The 19821-nt window shown below is 37.1% G+C and overlaps 1 protein-coding gene across 9 annotated transcripts in view; it reads left to right on the top strand.

Moving 5' to 3' along the window:
* Positions 1–19821, top strand: part of Tmem63 (transmembrane protein 63) — a 95636-nt gene that overhangs the window by 70274 nt on the left and 5541 nt on the right. For 7 of the 9 annotated variants that reach the window (XM_067105016.1, XM_067105012.1, XM_067105015.1 and 4 more), the window contains 3 exons: positions 1222–1358; positions 3096–3379; positions 4058–4342. In XM_067105016.1, the coding sequence (XP_066961117.1) occupies positions 1222–1358; positions 3096–3379; positions 4058–4342 (706 nt within the window). Of the gene's footprint in view, positions 1–1221; positions 1359–3095; positions 3380–4057; positions 4343–7782; positions 7835–19821 lie in introns of all 9 variants that reach the window. The other 2 variants (XM_067105021.1, XM_067105020.1) reach the window with 1 other exon arrangement.

Here is a 19821-nt window from a genome sequence, read left to right as displayed (position 1 = left end):
ATGGAAAAGAGCCAGGAAAACATTTTATATAACTAATAACAAACTTGAATTCAGCAAGCATAATATTCTCAAACTACTGCATGATGAAAGGTTTTTACAAATTCCTAGAATTGTAAAGCTTTTCAACATAAATGTTGTTTTCAGTAATTTTAATGTTAAGTTTAGTAATAAAAAATTTAGTAATAAAAAAATTCTCCTAAAGATGTTTCTGGCTGCAACTATGAAATTCCTTGTTAAAAGTGTGATAAAATATATTATGGACAAACTGGAAAATCACTTTCAAAACAAATCAAACGACACCAATATTCTGTGAGAACTGGCCAAATATTGAATGCATTATTCGTACATACGAGAGATTTAGATCATCCTATTAACTGTAGTAAAGCAAGATCTTTAGTCCAGTGCAATGACACAGTTAAAAGGAATATCATTGAATCTTGTTTTATCAAGTCAAATAATGAAAGTGTTCTAAATTTAAGTCTTGGTTTGTTTAAACTTAATGCCTTCATAATTAAAAAAGTTGTTGATAAATATATGCAAAATTAATATTCATTTTTATACATGTTTCTGCAGTGTGAATGGGTAAGATTCCGTTTCTCCATGGTTAAGTATATATGTGGATTTAGTTTTTGACTGCGTGATCCCGGATTTGCCGTGGGTTAACCTTTTGTTTTTTACCCCCTGGCAATTAACTATCTGGTATTCAAGGTTATACGTTTTTGGATTTTGTAAGCCTAAACTTCTGTATCTCTTGTTGTTTGGTCTGTGGTTCCAGTTTGTGACAGCTCGATCCCAGATTATCCTAGATTATCTTTCTGTTTATTACCCTTTGACAACGACCATCTGGTATTCTTGTTCTTTTTGTTTACTTTGTAATCTTCTTTTTATCTGTTTCTCATTTATGCCCAGACAATGAGTTTATAAACGTGAAAGCTCTTGGTACTGAACTTCTGCCTGCCATTTTCCTGTGGGATCTGCTTATACACGAAGTCACGTGCATCTACTGTGAAAATATATATATATATATATATATATATATATATATATATATATATATATATATATATATATATATATATATATATATATATATATATATATATATATATATATATATATATATATATATATATATATATATATGTGTGTGTGTGTGTGTGTATATATATATATTATATATAAAACTTTGTAAATATATATATTTTTTTTTCATTTCTATAGATCTGAGGCAGAAACTGCCAGTGTTCGCCGAGCAATTCTTTACGAGTTTCCATTTGGTGTGCAGTATGCGTGGATGCTTCTTATTTTTGCCATGACAATCATTTATTCAATATCATGTCCTCTCATAACTCCATTTGGTAAGTCAGCTATAATTTTTTTCTCTCTCTCTCTCTCTCTCTCTCTCTCTCTCTCTCTCTCTCTCTCTCTCTCTCTGTTATTGTGGGAAAATGAATGTCTTGCTTTTTATGCTTTTTATGTTATAAATTTTTGTTTCCCTGCTATATTTTTCACATTTGTGGTGTGTGTTTATTGGAGGTAATCTTTCAGCTAAAAGTGAATTTTAATGTCTTGCCTTAGTATGTTTTGACAGACATTAGTGTGTAATTTTTCAAGGTAAACTATAATACTGTAGTGCTTTTGGAAGTACAGTACAGGCAGTCCCCGGTTTATGACGGGGGTTCCGTTTTTACGCCGCGTCGTAAACCGAAAATCGTCGTAAACTGAAAAATCGTCGAAAATCGTCAAAAATCATAAGAAAACCTTACTTTTAATGTTTTGGGTGCATTGAAAACGATGTAAACTGCATTTTTATTGAGTTTTTCATTAAAAAAAACTTCAAATTATGATTATTCTGCAGTTTTGGAGCCATATTTCTTCCGTCGGATCGGCGTACGACACGTCGTAACCCCGGAACATGCGTCGTAAACCGGGAAATAATTTCTGATGAATATATTTGAAAAGCGTCGTAACCTCGGAACGTCGTAAGCCGGACCGTCGTAAACCGGGACTGCCTGTAATTAAATTCATATGAAAAGGAATTTTACAAGACAAGGGTTTGTTTTTAAGTTATGATGAAAAACTGAACAAGACAAAATTGACGAATTGTTGATGGTGAGATGCTAAGAGAATAAAGGATTGGGATGAAAAATAAATGACAACGGTGGTAAAAAAGCATTGGAGAATAATTCCAGTCATTTTGACACATATATTGCAGAAATGTTTTACATTTTTTTTAGCCTATTATTACTTTAGCACTCATGGAGACTTCTTCAAGATTTGCCTAGTGTTTGGGATTATGAGAATTTAGCCATTATTATTATTATCATTATTGCAAAAATAGTTTACGATATTGTCGATAGTTAATGAATAGATGAATGTCATGAGTGGTTTTTAATCTAAAACAAGGGTAAAGTTAAACATTTAAAATACAGATGAGTACTTTAAGAACTTGTGTCACTTTCATTGTCAACCAGCAATGCCTGAAGGGGGACAAGCATATTCTCAAAAGCTCCCAGCTATAATTTTAATGCCTAACTTTGAATCTTGCATGGTATTACTGTACAAATAAACCATTGTGGATACTAGTTCTTAAATGTTGTAAAATAATTTAGCAAACCAACTGTCATGCTTTTAGGCTCATATGGCTCATGTGAAAGACTTGCTCATATATAAAGGTAGGGTTGATCATTTAAGCAAGATGGAGTAAAGGCATTGGATGGCACAGTAAGAGGATACTAAAGTGAACAGATAATTGATAGAATAGAGAAAGCAGCGCAGCTGAGAGACAAAACGGTCAGAGGAAAGAACCTGTAGTATCGTCTAGAATGTGACTTGCAAGTACACTAAGCAGAACCTGCTATGGAAAGGGATGCAGTAATGATCCTTCAGTATTTGTCACAATGCACATCACAGGCAGTGTCCCTATAAAGGAGGTATTTCTTAGAGTAACAGAAAGTACTTGTTGGTACCCTTGGATTCAGTATTTGGAAATTATCAGGGTCACTGCATGTTACCATATTTCATTATTAGTATTTTTTATAATTATCATATGTAACAAGTGATTCAGGAAATGATTGTTTTATTATTTGTTTCAGGTACTCTGTATATGGTCCTGAAGCATCTAGTTGATAAGTACAATATCTTCTTTGCATATGGACCGTCAAGAATAAACAAAAACATTCATACAACAGCCATTAACTTTGTGGTTGTGTCCATTGTATGTTTACAGCTGAGTTTGCTGTTCTTCTCCGTTGTACGACAGGGTCTTAATAAGGATATAACAATATATAGCATCATTCTGTTTTGTATAACTTGCCTTGTGTTCATAACCCACAATGCATTTCATTGGTTTAAAGACTTCAGTCCTGTAGAGTACAAGGTGAGTGACTTTCATGTTTTTTTTATTTTATTTCTGGAAGTTGTTTGCTGGTAAAGGGGAATAATTTTTAATTTGATGATTATTTCTGTTTTAGTTCCATTTACTATTAATACTCATAATGAGCTTGCATTTTTATGGAAAAGGCTAAAAGGCCACAAACTTGGCTCTCAACCTACAGTATTACAAAATAGAATGCCACTGAGAAAACAGAAGTGTAAAGCAAAGAAGAAAGGTGGCGAACCAAATATATATGAAATAATATTTTACCTCACAAACTATCAACAAATAACAATAGATAAATTAGTTGTGGTAAAGAATAATCAAGCATAAGAAAACGTCCTTCTGTATACCCTCAAGCAAGAGAACTCTGTAACCCATGATTGTGGAAGGGGATGGTGTAGAGGTTGTGGCAGCAAGGCTCACTGTAAGTGGTCTTCACTTGGGATGGTATTTATGTAATGCATACCATAAATTTTTTATATTGCTGATGGCCCTCTGAAAAATATTTATAATAAGAAGTATTTGTATTAGAAAGTTTGTGTTTGGTAGTGAGCTAAACATGAAGTGTTAAGTACAGTAATCACATTACCAGTATATTTTTAACCAAAATATTGGGTTAGAATTCCTAACTATGTTGTGCTCTATCAAAAACAGGAATTCATGCTGAAATTTTTTCAGGAATTTTCTAATGGTAATGGAGGTGGTGACAACAACTCGATCCATGATAGTGACATCACTACAACTGAGGTTGCATGCCAGTTTGTTCCATCGGTATTACGAGACGCTCCTTCAGGCGTAGAATCCAGTTATAACTACAATGGTTTGCGAACGTATGGAACACAACCACCAGAAGAAAATGGACATGCATCAAATGGTAGTCCATTACGGAGTAATGGAGGGAGTCCAAGACTGAAACATACAGGAGAGCAGCCAGACCTCTATCAAGATTATTCTCAGCCTAAGGTAAGGATTAAAAGTTTTATTTTCTTTCATATTTTTTTAGTTGATTTTCTTTAACTTGTGATGTCTTTCATAATATTGAGGCATCAAGAAATAATTAGGAATCTATACTGTAATGAAATGGCATTTGTTTTGCCCTTTTAGTATTTTTTTGCTTCTTATAGGTAGTAAGAACAGTATTTTTTAATGTCCTTAGGTATTGCAGGTTAGTAGTAAAACTGAGTAAAAATTATAAGATTCACTTTTCCTGTCAGTTAGGCTTTTTCTATATCATTTAGGTATCCCAAGCTCGGAGCATCAATTGTAAAAAATGGAACAGTTGTTACTGAAACTTACTCTAGAATTTAGGGAGCATGGTGTACCTGGCAATAGATCATGATGAGGCATGAAAGCCTATGGAATTGGTGAGTAGGTGCTATATAGCTTAGAGGCTTTACATGGGAATATAGTGTTGGAAAATTTCAGTAACCAATATTGTGTGCTGGATTTCAGTCATGGTTCTATTTATATACAGTACTATATACCATATTTCCTGGCATCTAAGCTGCTCCGACCTCAAAGACTCACCAAATTTTGACTTGTAAAATTTGGAAAAAATAAATATGAAAATAAGGTTGCACTGCTTCATGAGGTGATGGCTTGTTTTGGTTGGTGTGCTGTGCACATTCAGCTGTCAGTGCACTGAAGTAGCCTGGCTTTGGCTGGTACATCATGTTGATTGTAGTTTTCAGTTCATTTGTTTTAAAACTACTTTGTTTAATGTTTTGTTCAACTTCCCTAATTTTAATATAAATGAGCTTTTCTGAAGTTGACTTACCAGTGAATTGGAAAACTTGAATAGATTACTAAGTGACAGACAGTAAAAACTGCTCAGCCATTTTTCAACCAAAATTTTGTTGGAGAAGAGTGTCTGAGTTTGTGCAAATGGAAAGAGCTACAGCTGGCACTGTATTTTAAGATTTTGATTGTACTGGATGTAGGCTTATGCAGCAGTTTTTGTTTCATCTTAGTGGAAAATTAAAAACCACATTAGAAAATATAAGAAATAGAGAAAAACATATTATTGCACAGTTACATTTGTAAAAATACCACACGAACTTAACATTCCAAATAGAACAAAAAAAACAGAACAAAGATTAAAATCTATACAATAAAGATATTACAAATAAGAAGAAACATTTTAGCCTTCAAAATCTTAAAACACTTATCGGTACCATATATAAAAGTACCCTAAGAATGTTTGATTATGAGTCTTGCTATAGTCAGATTTTGTGGTCAACCCTTTTAACAGCATTACAGGAGGCTCACAGCTCTTAAGACCTACCTCACATTAAGTTAGGTCTTTGTTCACCCCCATCCTCCTCGATTTTCTGGAATTTCCTAAAGGTCTTCATCTTGCTACTTCCAGATATACTTATACCTTGCCATACTTTTTTCAAATACTTTTGTTTTCAGTAAAAGTCACTTGTGTCAGTTTACTAAATTTTACGTTAGTCAGTGATGTTATTAATATTGTTATTGGTTGTTTACAGTTTGCTTATGAAATATTTTGATGAATAGTATTGAGTATTGTTTGCATTACAGTAGTTCGAAGGAAAATATTTAATTTTATTAAAGACTGCAAAAAGGTCAGATTATCAAAAGTTTTTATGTATTTCTACATGACAATGCTATTAATGATCTCATGGGGTGTAAGGGGGTGGAGGTTGTTTTTTAAGGTGGTCAATTTGAGTCAAGTCGCATGTTTTGGAACCAGTTACAGACGTTATGCAAGATATACCTGTATGCAACTGTCTCAGCTTCCACATGTGTTATATGGTTTTTCCACTGCACTCACCCATGAATTTTGCATTTTGTTTTCACATATTCACTGTCCTTTTTTTTTTTTTTTTTCTTTTTAAGTGCCTGTGTCTCTTCTATATAGAATAGTACAGGTCTTATATAGATATCATAAATTTTTGTTCAATTTAATAATGGTATTCTTATGCACCTTTAGTTAAACATTCAATTTAAAGTTCATCCTCGCTATTGTTGCTATTTTTCTTATTACCCTTGCAATAGCTGCATCACAATCTAGATAGGTTGTCCCTGAAGTAACAAGAGTTCACCATAGTGATTATTTTAATAAAGAGCAAATGAAAAACCCATTCTGAAGGCATTCTGTAATCTAAAATAACCACAACAGTTTTGAGCCACAACAGGCTCCTCTTTAAGTGCAAGTCATACAAGAATGCAGCTAGGGAAATAAGTAAGAGTACAAAGAAAAAAATAAAAAGTATGTCAGACCAAACTGGATATTTCATCTCTATCAACATTTTTAAGGTTGGCAGCTCTCAAAACTTGAGTGATGAGACAATAAGTATTTAAACAACAATCAGTCAAACTGGCAATCTCATCACTTCTCATGTTTTTTTGAGGGCAGCCAACCTTACAAGTGTTAAAGATTAAATGGCCAAATTGATGTGACTTAAGTGATCTTTTATGTTATTGATACTTGTGTTTATTTTTACTTTGTACTCTTATTGAGTTTCTTAGCTGCATTCCTCTATTTACTTTCATCTGAAGGGGAGCCTAGTGGCGCTCAAAACTGTTGTCATAATTCTAGATTAAAGGATGCCTCAAGAATGACTTTTTATTTATAGTTTCTTAAGCATACAGTGTAATTCATCCATACATTGAAATAAACTGGGTGGTATGTCAAATGCTCCCCTGGTTATTAGGGAAGCTCTGCAAAGACCCAAGTTATTGTAGTGTGACATTTTTCCGTTGGCATGGACTTTGGTTTACTTAGTGTAGGATTTATGGGCTTAACTTCTAGCCAGACAGAGCAAACCAGTAAAGCCATAAAATGATAATGTTATAATTCTAAAAATTTCAGCAAACACCCCAATGATTACTGTATGTGAATTTGACAAAAACTTAGCGGTTATGCTTTTGTCGTTTTATTATGCATGTAGGGATGCCAATAATCATGTAAAGATATTTATTGTATGGTGATAATGAAAATGACATTCCATTTACAGCAGACATGATTAGGGGTGATCTATGTGTTGTTTAGAATCCCAAGCAATAACACTAACCTTTACCAGGCAGAAAGTTTAAGTTTTCTTTTCTAAATAAACTAACCAAAGTTAATCCTTGATAATGTTCCTGTTTGGTTTTTGTTGCTTTTTATGTTGATGTATAATCTGTTATATTGTAATTATTGCATTGATGATATAGTATGTGCACAAAATTTTTGGCAGATGTAGTTTTGTGATGTGATATTATGGATTTGATTTGTCCATTGTTACTTTACATGCAAGCTTTCCAAGTTTTTTGTTTTATCAAATTGTTTCTTCAAATTGTTTCATTAGGAAGTTTGGATTTTATTTTTAGTTCTACAAATGGCAACAAAACCTGACCAAGCTGTAAGCCAGAACCGGCACTTTTTTGTTTTTCAGCACCTTGGTGGCCTTGTTTAAATGAGTCTTTCAGAGTACATAACTAGAAAAGGTAAACTTCTACAACAGGACTGAGGTTGTGTGATAGCTGCTTGCTGTTTGGCAGATCTAAAAGCAGACTTTTACCAGGTGAAAGTGTAGTTATATTTAGGAAGCAGACTTTGAACAGTTGATATTTTTTATGGTTTATGGGAGTACTGTATTGTAAATGTTCTGTTTGCATCCTAAAAACATATTTTGATTAAAAATAAAATATCACACTGTTACTTGAATGTAAAATGCAGTTACAGTAATACCTCGAACATTCGCGAGGTTAGGTTCCAGAACCCTTCACGGATCAGAAGGAATCGCAAATTTTTGGTACAAGTCATTAAATGATAAATGCTTATTTCTAAAGTTTAAATCCTAAATATGACCCAAGTCATGCTCCCAAAGCACTTTAATTTCATTTAAAAGTTAGCTTAATACATTACCCTTAAAAAAAAGAAATATATGGTTGACATAAAAATAGAGTGCAGTATTGCCTAATGGGCATTTGCCACACTAGGCCATTTACAGTATGGTTAACTAAGTTACCCCTATACTGTACATTCGTTGGCTGCCATTTTCTTTTGCACTCACTGTAAGGTAAAGCCAAGTAACGAATAGGACTGTAGACTTAATGACTGACGTTTTCTTTGTCATTGTCAGGAAGGTTAACTTCATATGTCACAGGAGTCATATAACGAAGGTACAGTTCAATAAAATAAAGAAAACCTGTGCAGATATCGGTGAAAAAATCACGGATGCAAATTAGTTAGGTTCCAATGAAAATTTCACAAATCCAGAAACCCAAGTGCACAAGGTATGACTGTATATTTTACAATCATGCTGCTGTCAGTGAATCATGTATCTTTTAATTTTTTTGGTATATCAGTGTTTATTCACAGAATTAGAAATTATGTAGCCTGGTAATTGTCTGTTGCTTGTCTGTATGAATTTTAGAATATGTACTTTAAAGGTAGTATCAGTTACAGTATACTACTGTCTGATGGAATAATTGCTACACATTATCCTTTTTTCAGTTCTGCTGTAAAAAGGCAGAATGCATAACTCCACAATCATTGTTTTGAGAAAATTGAAGTTAAAAATGCATTCACTCCAAAAGCCATGTTTTGAGAAAATTGAAATGAAAAATTTGAGTGCTCATTAACTTTTTGCTACTTATATCTGTGCCATAATGCCTACATTCATCTCTTTCTGGTACCAGATTGGCAAAAATTGCAATTTTGGAGTTAATGCGTTTTGCCTTTTTATGGCAGAGTTTATCATTTGCTCTTTTGTTTGTATTGCTTTCATTTTTAATCTCCCTTTCCTGATTTGTTTGAGATGATTGCATTTCTCAAGTCATACATTAGTGTTTATAAGTGCTAAGTAACTTTTAAGGTGACTGGTCTTTAGTTTTATCTGCTTTTGTTTGCTGTGATATGCTTTCCAGAACATGCAAGTTAATGCTTGTTAGTATTTTCCTTACTATGTAAGAATTTGTTTTTTCATTATTGTAGGTAACTGAGATGCTCTTTTTTGATACAACTACATTTTTTTTCTAATCTAGTAGATGTTTAATTTACATGGAAAAATATTACATAGTTACTACATTTGGTTTTTTTATGACTAGTACTATTGTACTTTTTAGTATAATTGTACTTTGTTTCCTAAGTTTTTCTGTTTAAGCCTTATAGGTATGCAGTGGGAAATAGACTCCATACAGTGTATACCATTAAGCAAATTATCGGTCTTTACTTGTCAGTACTAAACAAGATTCTAAAAATTTCATGCAACAAACAAAAACAATTTTCACATTTACAGATGAGCTCAGGACAGTGGAAAAATATGGGAAGTTTAGCACAGCCTATGTGTAGAGCTAGTGTAGAATTACTAGGACTATTTTATTTTATATACATGCACTGTCCATGTAGGACAATATGAGAAACTTCTCAATGGTAAATGTATAGCAGCTTGAGATTGGATGTTACAACTGCCCAAATTGGAGATGGATATTTCTAGTTTTTTTTGTTTTCATATAGTATTGAAAAAGTGTCTCTTGGGTATTATGGAATTTATGCTTCCAAACATCAGCATTGAAATACAGTAACTGGAAATTCTTGAATTTAAATTTTACTCACTGGAAGGATAACTGTATCCATGCTTTTTTCTTTTAATCATCCTCCAGAGAGTGTGCACTCGGTAAAACAAAATTCTGTTTTCCTTATGCTATGACACTCAGTAGGCTCAGTTAATCAAGAACTTATTGCCAGCACATGACACGCAAATAAAATATTTACCTTGGAAGAGATTTCTCCCAATCAGGAGAGACCCTTGTATTGCCTGCTGCATTATGTACTGTTGTGAAAATGTGGTGGATGATGGTGGTTCTGTTTTAGGAATGTCCTAAAGGGTCCTAATGGAAGGTGGTCAAATGGGAGACCGTCCAGCACTGGTATAAATGATGATTACCATCGTTGGTAACAAAGGAAATGACCACTTCAGGCAAGGTTGTATGAGAGAGAAAGCTGTTCATATGCAGACAGATCAGTATTGCAATAATGGTAGGGCTAAAGATCTTTCGAGTTAAAGTTAGTACAACATCTGTGCCTGGACCATAATGATAATGTTAGCCAGGTAAAGAAACTATCACCAGCCAAAGTGCTGTTGGACTTTTTCTTAAACTTTAAAGATGCTGTTGTTATGCCTCTGTTTAAGGCCCAATTTTAGACGTGTAATAAGTTTACCGAGTCTGTTATTCACATTGTTTTGTATATTAGGAGAGTTCTTTTAATCATTAGGCACGTGCTTTGTATACACAGATTTTATAGTTATCACATATCTTTCTTGTTTCTCAAAGGAGTGCCCTATCCATGTGTAGAAATCTTTGTTTTGGCTTATATATACTCTTTATGTATGTCTCAATATTTAGTTTTTATAAAAATATTTCATTTTGCCCTGCATAACAAGACTCTTTGTGTAGAAATACTTCAATTTCATTTTGCCTTGCATAATAAGACACTTAATATCCATCCAACTTAGCCTCTTTGTTGAATTTCATTGATACTGAACAGATTATTATTTGAATTTGAATTACCGTAATGTTTTAGTCCCTTGTTTCAATTCAAATGTAATGGCTTCATTGTTACTTTAGAATGGAAATTTACCTCATTCACTGAGTTTGTTCCCATATATAGTAGAAAAGCTACATTTTTATTAAGATTCCTCTATTAATTGTGTCCCTACTCCATACTGTGTGAAATAAATCTTAGAGCATTCTTTATTTGCATAAGAATGCCTCTACCATGTCAAGTTGTTGGCATGGCTATCCTAGTTAGATGCTATCCTTAAAACCTAGGATGCTCACTAGTTTAGTATAGTTTTCTTACATATCAAAATATAATTGTTCCTACACAATATACAAACCATCGGTCTTTACAATATGACTATGAATATGCTTCACCGTAGCTGGAGACCGGCCCTTTAACTTTAAACAAGGTGGTTAAGTATGTATACAGTAATTGGCTACTGACTACAGGTGGGAGTCCCGCCCACTCAGTCAGTATGCTTTCATTTTGCTTTTGGCCATGAGAGAGAGAGAGAGAGAGAGAATGTGACGCTCTTCCCTCCGTGCCTGACTTTCGACTGATACATTTGCTTATGTGATGATTTCATATATATTAGTGTGTTCCTGTTTTTGCTTATACTGTATCTGGACATAATATTATGATATAATGCAACTCCAACCCCTTATATTACTCTGTGTTAAGTACTCAGTATTATGATATAATTGTTCATTCTGAAAATGCAACCCCTATAGCTTATTAACCTTGAGAGTGGTAAAACTGGTTAGCTGTTTTCTGCTTATATCTGGACATAACGTGCTAATATGATTTAATGCAAATGAATCCATTTATTTTACTACTGTTTGTTGCGTATTTAGTATTCTGATGTAATTGTTTCTTCTGGCAAAATGCAACCTTACAGTTTATTATCTTTGAGAGTGGTAAAACTGGCTTGTTGTTTTTGTTTATACCTGGACATAACGTGGTAATATGATATAATTCAAATCCATCCCCTTATTTTACCCTTGTGTGTTGCGTATTCAGTTATCTGATTTTTTCATGCTGACGTAATGCAACTCAATAACTTTTTTAGCACTAAGGTAAATTAGTTTTTACATTGCCAAGGCAACGAGCTTAAACCAGTGTTCTCATCTCGCTTACAACACTCTTCGTCTTTCGTAGAGAGTTTTATTCCTTCACAGTGTGCAGGAAGGTTTGTATTCTGAAAATTATTACATGACATTTGTAATGTTTTAGATTTTAGAGATGTTGTAGAATCAAGGGACTTGGGAATTATGGATTCTTTCGTTAACAGTATAGTCATACCCCGAACTTATGCGAGGTTAGGTTCCAGACCCCCTCGCACAAGGCAAATTTCCGCGTAAGTTTGGCACAGTCTCTAAAAATGCTAATAAATGCTTTTTTCTAGAGTTTAAATACTAAATATGACCCTAATCATGCTTCCAAAGAATTAAACTAACTTTTAAATTAAATTAAAGTTACTGTAATTTAATTTAAAAGTTAGCTTAATACATTGCCCTTAAAAAAAAGAAATAAATGGTTGAGGTAATAATATAGGAGAGTGTGAAGATTAGTATACTATTTCTCTCTCTCCCCATTCCACCAATCTATTTTTAGAAGTCTTCTCAACCTCGTTTATAAAAATTTCTTTATTCTGTCTCTTTCTCTTTGTTCTGAAATGCTGTATGTCTCTATGTTTTGGAACGGTGCATTTACAGTTCGTAAACGGTACAGGTAAAATTAGATCAATTTAAAATTATCTACTGTACAGGTAAAGATACAAAGGAAACAGTAATACAGTACACGGGTTGTGCTAACTACAAACAAGAGAGAGAGAGAGAGAGAATTACGTAAGAAACCTTTGATGTGCTGATCAGCAGCACTCCTCCTTCTTGTCATCTTGTCATGTTAAATTGACATATCTGACAGCTTTGCCTTCGAGCTTCTCTTCAGCGAGTTACAAAAGATGAGGGAAAGATATTTGTTTGTTTAAAATATGTATCACATACGACTTTTGTAATTACAGTTTTATTATTATCATTATTATTATTACTTTTTGAAAATTAGTACTTATTGTTAGGTAAAAAATTTTATTTAATGTTATTTAATTTACACATAAAAGCTTGAAAACTTACAAATTACATAAAAATTAAACATAAACACTTTTGCAGGGTTTCTTAGCATTTGCAAATGTTCACGTGTCTGTGAAAAACTCATGTATGACAATTAGTTAGGCTCCAGTGAAAAGTTCGCGTGTCTGTGAATTCGCACACTCAAATCGCGCTAGTTCAGGGTAATACTGTACCTGTAGTTTCATAGTGTATGTTGCCGATTGCTCTTAATTGATTCATCTACAGGCATGCAAGCAGCTGTTGGTCGAGTTCCTATGAAACTCATGGCTCGACTCAGTGAGAGAGAGATTCCAGAGTGTGTATGTGTGCTTTTTCCCACCTTCCTATTCCTGCACGGGAATGGTGCAAGGGTCCGTGGACAGCTTAGACTTGTGGTAGAAGTCAAAGAAGAGAATTGAATTGTCATCGTTGTCTTCGCCTTCATTTACTTGTGTGCTATCTTTTTTGGGTGCTCTCCCACATTTTCAGACTTGGGAATCGTGCCTCGGGTCTCTCCAAGACCCTGCAACATGGGAGCACCGGGTGTGCAGTCTCCTCAAATATGACAGTCAAAGAGATGATACTAGTCCAAGAGGTCAGTTTCCCAGACTAGTACATACCTCTGCCTGTGTCTCTTTGGACACTCAGGTAGAGGGAGCAACCGAAGATCGTCCTGTACATGACTCGGAAGCTCCGAGTACTTGGATCTCCAAGGAGAACTGTTGTCACTCTGGGTACAGTCGACCCCCAGTATTCGCGGGGGATGCGTACCACTACCCCACGCGAATAGGTAAAATCCGCAAATAATTAAAACCCCTCTAAAAACACTTAGAATTGCCTATTTTGATAGTTCAAAACCCAAAAAAAACCTCTAAAATTGCTTATTCCTGAATATTTAATAGTTTTATCACAAAAAGTGTATTTAGTAATTTGTGAATATTTCTCTGTAAAGAAAACTGCAAATAGGCAAATTTTTGGTGAATAATGTGTATGTGTTCCATAGAGAAATCAGCAAATACATGTAGGTGAGCCTGCTAATCCGGAACCACGAATAGGCGGGGATCGACCGTACTCGGGTTTCATAGAAACCCCGAGTTACCTTTACCAGTATTGTGGATTCACCTCTACAGATTCGTAATAACACACCTCCGCCCGTGGTTCTTGGGACACTCGGGTAAAGGGAGCCACCAAAGATCTTCCTGTATGCAACTCGGAAGCTCCGAGTGCTCGGACCTCTAAGGAGAACCGTGTCACTCCAAGTACTCGGGTTTCATAGAAACCCCGAGTTACCTTTACCAGTATCATGGAGACACCTCCACGAATTGGTAATGGCTTATCTCTGCTCAAGTTTTCCCGGACACTCGGATAGAGAAAGCAACTCATTATTCAGGAACTCCAGGTGTGTGGATCTCTGACAAGACCCGTGTCACTACAGGTACTCAAGTTTCTTCAAAATCTCAGGTTACTTTATATCAATACGTACCATGGAATCACTCCCTGCAGAGGGAGCTTCCCTCCCATAGGGAATCGACTGTCATGGCAGCATTCCATACAGTTCCCTGGATGGACCTTTGTTTCATTTCAGGTTCTCTTAGTTCCGAAGAATTTGTCACATTCAGGAGACTGACCTTGTCAGGAGCCAGAACCTTTTTCTACTTGCCCACCAGACAGCTAACCTATGTGCAAGCTTGGTGCCAAGAGGAGAGGCATTGCCTTGACTCAGGTTACCAGGTTTGTTGGTTACAAGTTGGCACTGGTTCTCGGGAACGAACTAATACTAGATTCCACTTCCCTCTGGCTAGTGGTAGAAGTGGGTGCCTCAAATGACACAGGTAAGTTCAAGGTTGATCTCCACATTCACTGTGCAGTGGCCAAGACCTACAGGTCTTCACACGATTCTGCAGCCCTGCCTTCAGGCCGGACTATTCTCCCTCTCCAGTTCCAAGGAACACCCAGTCTTCTTCTACACTACCAGAAGGGTGCGTAGCAGCGCTCCTCTTAGTCTCCTGTCCATCCTGGAAGGGGGCAAGGGTTGGAGGAAAGCAGAAGGATGCTAAGGGCAACGTTTTTTTCTGCCGTCCACTTTGAAGAGGGGCATTTCTGATAAGGCATGAAGTAACATGGCACCGTATGGTGCGGAAACCTTCGAGTTCCTGCCACCCCTCTCCGATCTGCAGTCCGCTTCCAGACTTCAGTTCTCATTGTCAACCTCACCCTTGAGAAGAGGTGAAGGCAGTACTGTTAATACTCATTAGGATACATATATCTGAATGCATATCCACCTTTTGTCTGGGGACAAGAAGCAACTTCTCTAATTTGTTGGGACATAGCAGTCTTGTTCAAGTTTGAGAAGCCCGATCTCACACTCAAGCAGTACACTTAGTGTCTTGACATGCTGGTGTTACGATCTCAACCCCGTATCATCAGGGTCACAGAAAAGTATAGTTATTCCTGTCTCAAAGGAACAACCAGCTCAGTGGTGACAAGTCGTCCACATTCATCCTGTCGCCCTTGGGGCAGGCAGGCCCTCATGAGTGATTCTACCTTCATTTCCTTAAGTGAAGATTGCAGGAGTTCTAGTCTCCGATAAGGGACTCTCTATTCCTTTCCATTCCTCCCAGGGAGGAAATGAATCAAGAACTAGCCTGGTGACTAGATGACAGGAACATCGCTGGAATGCCCCTTGGCACTCCCCCCTTTTGTCATGCCCATGTTCTCACGTACAGTAAACCCCCCAAATTCACGTTTTCATGATTCACGGACTCACGTTCGCGATTTCTCTGTGGAACGTATCTACCCATTATTCGCAGAAAATTCGCCCATTCGCGGTATTTTTCACTAAGAAGTATTCACTAATTACTGTATTTTCATATTTTCATGACAATGCACTTTTTGTGATAAAACTATTAAAATATACTCAGGTATAAGCATTTTTAGAGGGTTTTTTGGTTTTTATCAAAATAGGCAGTTCTAAGTGTTTTTAGAAGGGTTTTAAGTATTCACGGATTTTAGCTATTCGCGGAGGTGGGGTGTGTGTGTGTGGTATGCATCCCCCGCGAATGCGGGGGGTTTACGTACATTGACTGAGGGAAGAGGCACACACCTGGGAGAGCTGCTCTTTTCAGGTGAGCGGAACTGGAATAGCAAACACCTCCACATCAATATCCTGGAGCTCAAGACAGCTTCCTTAGCCCTTCGAGAGATTCAGGACCTTAGTAGCTACTCTGTGGTGCTGATAGTGTCAGTACCCCCATCACCATGAGAGCAACTTTGTCAACAAACTGGGGAGGCGGGTTGGGACTGGTTTCCCTTCAACTCTACATGTTGACAATGCAAGTGTACAAGTGGGCAGTTGCACACTCGTAGAGCTGTTAGCCAGGTACATTATGGAGAACCGGAACGTAATGGCAAATAAGCTCAATCGCTAGTGTCAGGTGAAGGGATTTGGCCCTTACACCCAGGCATTACACAGACTTCCCAATCCCTGGAACCTCCCAGAGGTCTTAGAAGAGGCAAAGGGGATCTTTCAATTGCTATCCCTGTCTATGGACGCAGGGACCGTTGTACGGGGCTCTTCAGACCCCAGTGGCGTGGGAGCAACAGAGGCACGGGTCTTCACAAACACACATGCCACCGACACCTGTCCCTGGAAGTCACCTTCTCGGGCTGGTGAAGAACCCTCCACCACTCCATGGGGCTCCTTGGACCCCTGGGTATCGGTAACAACTGTTGCATGGGGTTTGTGGAACCCCATGCCACTGGAATTACTTGTGTCACCAATATTGGCCCAGGAAAATCATTTCCCTGGGCAGATAAGGTTCTTCTGCCGCTGCACAGTCCTGCGGACTCCCGTGACACCGGTAAGGTTCCCTGGTCTACGGACCCTGGTCCCACTTTGAGAGAGAGTGAAAGCCCAGCGCACAGGCGTGGCCTCACCCCCCTGCATGTCCTCGCATGGGAACGGTGCCAGGGTCCCAGAAAGTGATGCAGATCCACAGGTAAGCTCACCTGGAGAAGGAGGTCTCCTACTTAGTGTTCTTGTCTGTAGAGGCCTCAGCCTCGAGAAAGACTTCAGCACTCGAGGAGAAGAGGTTCTCTCACGCTGGAGTTTGTCCCGGAACTCGTAGCGAAGACTTTCAAGTCACGTTCAGTCCCATCTAGGAACTGGTTGGTAACAAGATACTACTGTATCCAGTTAGAGTGCTGCAGTACAGGTAGTCTGCGGTTATCGGCCATCCAGTTTTACAGTTCTTATCTAGCAACAAAAATCGGCAATTTTCAGCACCAAAAATTGCTGATTTCTGCTTATCAGTGCTGATAATTGGGTACTGGTGCCGATACATACCTAACAGAGGTGCCGATAAGCCCTGAAAATCACCGATTTTCGGTTATCATCACACCATCAGAATGGAACCCCCGCCGATAACTGGGGACTGCCTGTACTATCTTCAGAGGACTCGACATCTCAAACCTGACTGTCGATGGCTCTTCTATAGTACTGCCTCAACTAAGAAAAAAGTGTTCAAGAACAGGATTTCATTCTAGCCTTGTGAGGCTATCAAAGGAGCAGACTACGTCTGGCATGTGGCCAGGGGTTCATTCCGAGTACTACCTCACGAGGATAGGGACATTGGTCTGTCCCTCGCTTCCAGAAGAACCTGTCAGTTCTACAGATATTAAGACAGAAAGTGGTCTGGGCTGTCCACTCTCACGTCTTTCTGCCTTCGGGACACTTTTTCCCTGGGTACTGTGGTGTGCTCAACAAGTTGTGTAGCTTGCTCAGCTCCCATAGTGGACAGTTTGCATTTCGCCTAAGGTGTTCGGTGGCAAAGAGTGAATATGAGTGGGGGACTGGCTCCCTCCCTTCGCTCTTTTCTCTTTCCTCTCTCTCAGAGAGAGGTGAGTAGTCATCCGTCACATGCTGGTCAGGTGGGTCATGCAGGTGAGCCTACATAACTGAGTACCCTGTCTATAATCTTAGATAGATTAATAGATGCAAGTCCTCCCCTCTCTCTAGCAGTGGGAGAGGAGCTGACGATAAAACGACCCGTTGGTTATCTCAAGTCTTATTGTCTCCGACACTCTGGGTTCATCCAAGCCTTTATCGAAGCAATGTGGCTACACAAACACACACACACACACATTATTTCAAAAGGTCCAGAAGTATGACAGTTGAACACACAGTTCTTCACACTTTTGTTCAACATGGTAGAGGGATGGTCTCCTTCCTTTGCTCTTATGACCAGGGAGGAGACCCAGGTGTGTGGCAAAATACCAGTCAGTTCAGAAGCTTACTCAGAATCCTCCCACCAAGGATGTGAGTCTTCCTGTTGTAAGGACCGATAGTTTGTATATTGTGTAGGAACAAATGACAAATTTTAAAAGTAATTTGTATTTTTCCTAACTATACAAACCTGAGGTCTTTACAAGTTAAATGCCCACCTCAAGCCGCCCCTTATTCTGTTCCGTGAGCCAAAAGGCAAAGTGAATGCGTACCGACTAGGTTGGCGGGACTCCCACCCGTGGTCGGTAGTCATCTACATACTTAACCACCTTGTTTATAGTTAAACGGCCAGTCTCCAGCTGCACTGAAGCATATTTGTATTCCTATTTTAAAGACCTCAGGTTTGTATAGTTAGGAAAAATACAAATTACTTTTAAAATTTGTGTTTTATAAAATCTGGCCTATCTTTGTTGCATTTATTTTTAAACACATCTCTCAAGTGTTTGTAAGGATGTCCTCATTTTCTTTTGTACTGTATAGGAAAATCAATTCCTTTATATTCTTTGCTCTAATATATACCATTTTCTTTATTTGCCTGATGTAATCTGCCTGCATCATGAAAGTTAAGAATTTTGTCTCTGGTCTGTTTGAAATATTTAGCAAGGATAATTTTATCTTCTCCATGTAAGTTGTGTACAGTCTCAATGGTAATAGGACGGTTTTACTGTGTAGATGGGACTTTTCTTTTCAATCCTATTCTTCACCTTCCTTGTCAGCAGTTCTTTTCATTCCTGTTCTTCACCTTCCTTGTCAGCAGATCTCCAAGATATGCTACATTTGCCATTACATGTACCATTAGTGAAAAGATTAAAATTTCAGTTTTGATGCACATGGTTTTTTACCAGTGGAATGGTGGCAGGAAATATAACAGGGTTGATTGAGCAGGTTATGACCAACTGGGGATACACAGGTCCCTTCTTGATTAGGATGGGAGCTGGAAACTGTAACATTCATTTTTATTGAGCCTCTAGCAAGAGTATTTGATATAATTTTTCTTGTGTTATCAGTCACTTGATTTGATTCATCACTTCTTTTTGCTCCTCTTGTAAGGATCCTAGCTGACTTGTATTTGGGTATTTTGATTGTTGTTAGGCAGCTTGTGCAGGTGGGATAAAACATTTCTTCTTGGAGATTGAGAACATTCACATACATAGTTAACTAGTTCCATCATTTTTCCATTCTGTTTCTCTGTTTTCATGTTTTTGTGAAAAATACATCACTGATTTAGTCATTTTAAGGATATTTTTTTAAGAGGAGAGTCAAATGTTAAATGGAAACTTATCATGTTTACTCAATTGTACTGTATTTGGTAGTTTTTATAGTAAAATATATGCTTTTGTACATGAATCAAGCAAGTTATTTGTTTGTAGAACAGTTTACAAAAAATCTGTTCTAGGTATTTTTTTGATAATTTTTTTTTATCTGTGATGACATTACATTTAATATCTCATTTATCCATGCAGTAGTGTACATAGTACATAATGTGTTCAGTGAAAATGGGTTATTTTATGTGCAGTACCAAGCAAATACCTAA

Source organism: Macrobrachium rosenbergii, chromosome 6, assembly GCF_040412425.1.
Source record: "Macrobrachium rosenbergii isolate ZJJX-2024 chromosome 6, ASM4041242v1, whole genome shotgun sequence".
NCBI lineage: Eukaryota > Metazoa > Arthropoda > Malacostraca > Decapoda > Palaemonidae > Macrobrachium > Macrobrachium rosenbergii.
The sequence above is the reverse complement of the archived record's forward strand: the minus strand, read 5'-3'. Positions and strand labels throughout refer to the sequence as shown.